This window comes from Apodemus sylvaticus, chromosome 2 (assembly GCF_947179515.1).
Source record: "Apodemus sylvaticus chromosome 2, mApoSyl1.1, whole genome shotgun sequence".
NCBI lineage: Eukaryota > Metazoa > Chordata > Mammalia > Rodentia > Muridae > Apodemus > Apodemus sylvaticus.
Window position 1 is genome coordinate 94,611,554 of NC_067473.1, and position 5,806 is coordinate 94,617,359.

General features: G+C 40.5%; 1 gene segment (V, D, J or C); it reads left to right on the forward strand.

Annotated features, from left to right (window-relative positions):
* Positions 1 to 2,089: 2,089 nt before the first annotated feature.
* Positions 2,090 to 2,695, forward strand: LOC127677960 (immunoglobulin kappa variable 5-2-like). The segment is given in 2 exon segments: positions 2,090 to 2,202; positions 2,352 to 2,695. Coding segments are annotated over 2 exon segments (396 nt in total).
* Positions 2,696 to 5,806: the final 3,111 nt, after the last annotated feature.

The window sequence follows — 5,806 nt, forward strand, 5'->3', positions numbered from 1 at the left end:
GCATGGTATTGGTACAGTGACAGGCAGGCAGATCAATGGAACAGGATTGACGATCCAGAAATGAACCCACACACTGGTCACTTGATCCTTGTCAAAGGGGCTAAAAACATCCAATGTAAAAAAGATAGCCTTTTCAACAAATGGTGCTGGTTCAACTGGAGGTCAGCATGCAGAAGAATGCGAATTGATCCATCCTTGTCTCCTTGTACTAAGCTCAACTCCAAATGGATCAAGGACCTCCAGATAAAGCCAGCCACTCTGAAGCTAATAGAAAATAAACTGGGGAAGACCCTTGAGGACATTGGTACAGGGGGAATGTTTCTGAACAGAACACCAATAGCTTATGCTCTAAGAACAAGAACTGACAAATGGGACCTCATAAAATTACAAAGTTTCTGTAAGGCAAAGGACACCATCAAAAGGACAAATCAGCAACCAACAAATTGGGAAAAGATCTTCACCAACCCTACATCAGATAGAGTGCTAATATCCAATATATACAAAGAATTCAAGAAGTTAGAGCCCAGAAAACCAAATAATCCTATTAAAAATGGGGTACAGAGTTAAACAAAGAATTCTCACCTGAAAAACTTTGGATGGCAGAGAAACATCTTAAAAAATGCTTATCTTCACTAGTCATCAGGGAAATGCAAATCAAAACAACCCTGAGATTTCACCTTACACCAGTCAGAATGTCTCCAGAAAAACTCAGGAGACAGCAGGTGTTGGAGAGGATGTGGAGAAAGAGGAACACTCCTCCACTGCTGGTGGGGTTGCAAATTAGTACAACCACTCTGGAAATCAGTCTGGTGGTTCCTCAGAAAAGTGGGCATGCCACCCCCGAAAGATCCTGCTATACCACTCCTGGGCATATACCCAGAGGATTCCCCAGCATGTAATAAGGATTTATGCTCCAGTATGTTCATAGCAACCCTATTTATAACAGCCAGAAGCTGGAAAGAACCCAGGTATCCCTCAATAGAAGAATGGATGCAAAAAAAAATGTGGTATATATACACAATGGAATACTATTCAGCCATTAGAAACAATCAATTCATGAAATTCTTAAGCAAATGAATGGAGCTGGAGAACATCATACTAAGTGAGGTAACCCAATCTCAAAAGATCAATCATGGTATGCACTCACTAAAAAGTGGATATTAGCCTGGAAAACTGGAATACCCAAAATGTAATCCACACATCAAATGAGGTACAAGAAGAACAGAGGAGTGGCCCCTGGTTCTGGAAAGACTCTGTAGCATTATAAGACAAAACCAGAACAGGGAAGGGGGAAGGGATGGGTAGGAGAACAGGGGGAGGGAAGGGGGCTTATGTGACTTTCAGGGAGTGGGTGACCAGAAAATGGGAAATCATTTGAAATGTAAATAAAAAATATATCAAATAAAATTAAAATTAAAAAAATATAGATATATGTGTGTGTCTATATAGGCATGCATATGTGTGTTTTCTTTGGAATTCCTTCCTAACTTGTCTTCATATAAAACTTGGTAAGTAAATCGAAGTAAAAATGGTTTGTTAATTTATTTTAGAAATAACCATATTTTTTCTAAATGTTTGTCATTATTTTGTCCTTTTATGTATTATTCTCATTTCCATTTCCAAATCCTGAATGTAGTGTATAAAAGCATAGATGTATAGTAAACAGAAAATACTGTATGCAAGGTGCAACTCTCACCAGGTCCATGAACAACTCTCTCTTACTTACTTCAAAGAAAATAATATGTTAAAACATCATCTTTATTCCTAGAAATTTGTGTTTTAGTTCAGTGTAATGAATTTATACTAGAGTATGGAGTTTTGGAAATACAAGCTGAAACTGGAAGTGATAATTGGGATATTTAGGATGCAGACAGAGGTCATGTTAATGAACTCTCTTAAACATTTTCTATCACATGATGCTGTGAGGTATAAGAGGGACAATATCCCTGGGGCAACAATTGAAACTTAGCCATGTATTAGCTCAGTTGTGAAGAAACTATGTGCAGCTTCACACTGTCCATTCAACCCAGCCTCCCTACCCACTAACATATTCATTGTAATTTGCATGCAGTCATTACCACCTCAGCCTCTCTGAGAACATATAATGCAGGCCATCATGCTGCATAGGAAGCTTTGTATCACTCAAGGGCATGACCATGCTCTCCCTAGCTCATCTCAGTTTTCTTCTCCTCTGTATTTCTGGTAAGGGAAACAGTTTCTCTTTCTCATGATATTCATTAAGTGTTCACAGTCTCCATGAAATTCTATAGTTTCCAAAGAATTTGAAAGTATTCACTTCATCTAATTATGGCACATTTGACTTGTCTTTGTCACTTTTCTTCCATAAACAGATTCTAGGGCAGAGACAACTGTGACACAGTCTCCAGCATCCCTGTCCATGGCTGTAGGAGAAGAAGTCACTATCAGTTGCATAACCAGCACAGATATTAATGATGATATGAACTGGTACCAGCAGAAGCCAGGGGAAGCTCCTAAGCTCCTTATTTCAGAAGGCAATACTCGTCGTCCTGGAGTCCCGACCAGGTTCTCCAGTAGTGGCTATGGCACAGATTTTACTTTTACAATTGATAACATGCTCTCAGAAGATGCTGCAGATTACTACTGTCAGCAGAGTTATAGCATGCCTCTCACAGTGCTATATCCTCTTACAGAAACCTGCAGATGCTGTTGGTGACACTGCAATAGCTGCTACTGTGAAGCAGTTCAGTGTGTGAACTTGGCAGTCGTTGGTGTTTATTCCCTCCATGCACATGCACTCTCACTTCCTTTTTCAGCTTCTGGAGCCTCTTAAGCCCCCTTCCTGAAACCCTTCACTTAAGAGTGACAGGGAAGCCAGTTAGCCTGCTGCACTGCAGAGGTACTAAGTTCCTGTTCATGGACACACTCACTTCCACCTTTGAGATCAAAAGAGTTTGATTTGTGCTAAATCTGGTTCAGGTCCATATAGTATTGGGTACTCTTCTTTTTGATAATGTCTAATACCAGGAAATGAGCATCTTAATTCAGGTTATATTGGTCAGAAGAGTTTTAACTTGCTGTAATGTTGGATTATGTGGTTACCAACTTGTGCTCCTAAGAACCTTCAAAAAATGATTGTTATGGGGCTTAAAATATGATTTCATTACAGAAAAAGAAAACAAAAATTGCGGAGGAGGGGGAGAATTGAAACAGGAAACCACAGAAAGGAGTCAGAAGAGGTGAATTCTCACAGATAGGTGCTCCCTTATAGAGTGGGGGAGGATTTTCTCTCAATGGGCTCTAAGTATTTTGCAGGGGTGAGTTGGATCAGAATAGGAAGGAAGCAATTACTGTTAAATTGGTGGATAACAGTAGCTAATCATTTGGGGTTAAGGAAGTATTAAGGGATGGTAGAGGCTGGAGAATGTTCATAAATCTGAAAAGGTCAGTTATTTCCACAGGCCCAGCAAGGGATCAGTCATTATGGAAAGCTGTAGATTGAGAGGGATATGGTTGCATAGTGACTGAGAGGTATTGGCAGCCTTGGCTCCAGGGAAAAATGGATTTTTTTCTTTCTTATTGGATAGCTTCTTTATTTACATTTGAAAGGTTTTCCCCTTTCCAGGTCTCCACTTCAGAAACCTGCTATCCCATCTCCCCTCCCCTTGCCTCTATGAGGGTGCTCCCCCCCACCAACCCATTCCTGTCTTCCTGACCTGACATTCCCCTACTTTGGGAGATCAAACACCTTCAGGCCCAAGGGCCCCTTTTCCAACTGATGTCCATCCTCTGTCACATATGCGGCCAGCGTCATTGGTCCCTTCTTGTGTATTCTTTGGTTGGTGGTTCATTCCCGGGAGCTCTCGTGTTCTAGCCTGTTGACACTGGTGCTCCCTCCATAGGACTGCAAAGCTCCTCAACTCCTTCCAAATCCTCCACCATGGATTTCCCACCCTCAGTCCAATGATTGGTTGAGAGCTTTTGCCTCTGTATTTGTCAGACTCTGGCAGAGCCTCTCAGGAGACAGCCATATCAGGCTTCCATCAACAAACACTTTCCATTATCCAGAATAGTGTCTGGATTTGGTAGACAATAGTGTCCAGGTTTGATGGTTTATATAGACTGGATCCCCATGTGGGGCAGTTGCTGGATGGCTTTTCCTTCAGTCTCTGCCTCATACGTTGTCTCCACATTTCCTCCTGTGAATAGTTTGTTTACCCTTCTAAGAAGTATAGAAGCATCCCCATTTTGGTCTTCCTTCTTAGGCTTCACATGATCTGTGAATTGAATCTTGGGTATTCTGAACTCTTGGGCTAATAACCATTTATCAGTAAGTACATACCATGTGTATTCTTTTGTAACTGAGTTACCTCACTCAGGATGATATTTTTTAGCTCCATCCATTTGACTGGTTATTTCATGAAGTCATTGTTTTTAATAGCTGAGTAGTATTCCATAGCGTAAATACACCAAATTTTCTGTATCCTTTACTCTGTTGAGGGACACCTGGATTCTTTCCCGCTTCTGGCTTTTATAAATATGGCTGCTATGAACATGGTGGAGCATGTGTCCTTATTGCATGTTGGAGCTTCTTCTGGTTATATGGCCAGAAGTGGCATAGCTGGGTCCTCAGGTACTACCGTGTCCAATTTTCTGAGGCATTGCCAGACTTATTTCCAGAGTGTTGTGCCAGCTTTCAATCTGAGGTGTGTTCCTCTTTCTCCACATATATCATACAATATCTGCTGTCACCTGAGTTTTTGCTTTTAGCCATTCTGACTGGTGTGAGGTGGAATTTCAGGGTTGTTTTGATTTGCATTTTCCTGATGACTAAGGATGTTGAACATTTTAATGAACAGTTAGACTAAGCAGTTGGATGAGTAAGTGAAACTAGTTACTTTTTAGAGATGGTGCATTCTGTTTAAAAGGGGTATCCACCTCTTCTATGCAGATTAATGGAAGAGGCAAGAGTAGAGTCCACAGATGTATTATGGCCAGGAGTAAAAGGGGAAAACTAAAAGGATTGTGTCTAGTTAAAAGAATATATCAATTTGAATGTTAGTGGTGGCCAGATATCCTAACAGGGGTAACCTAAGAGTGGCAGTGAATGAAGCCAAGGACTGTAGTACAATGAGGTAAAGAATTCTAGGGGAATATTTTTCCTTCTGGATACAGCCATTCAGGAAGATAGTAAATGGTTACACTGTCATATGTGCTGCACTCAAGTAAGGTAGCAGAAGCAACACAGGGATGAGAAGCATTCAAGGAAGGGAACAGGAGAAAATGTAGGACTGATGAAAGAATATGTATTTGGTTTGGGGTAAAAGTTATGAAGGTCTCTTGCATCTAGAACTGCTCTACACTGTCCGAAAGAATTTCTCTCAGATGCCTCAGGAATGAATAGAGTTGCTGTGGGATGAGAGCAACTATGAGAGCTTATATGAACATTCCTGTTCAGGTATAGAGGGAAATCTGTATGAATGGGTATGCTATAAGTAAAATACCCAAAAGACATGGCAAAAATATAAGTATGGGGTTATAATAATGAAGAGTAATCACAGTGTGAAGCACTTGTGTGGGATGGAACCAACAGTACATCCATAGGAGGAGACATGCCCTTTAATTTTTGTCTAATTCCTGTGACTATGGGCTTCATATCAAAATCATTTGGATTTTTCAGTGAGGAAGTTTCATCTTTCAATAAGGGTACAAACCTCATCCTTACCAATAATGAGATGTAGTCCTACTTAATTTTAGAGTACCACAGCCGCCAAAGGAAAGGATATTAATTTGATCTGATATTTAAAAAAAAGTTTTACTGAGAGTT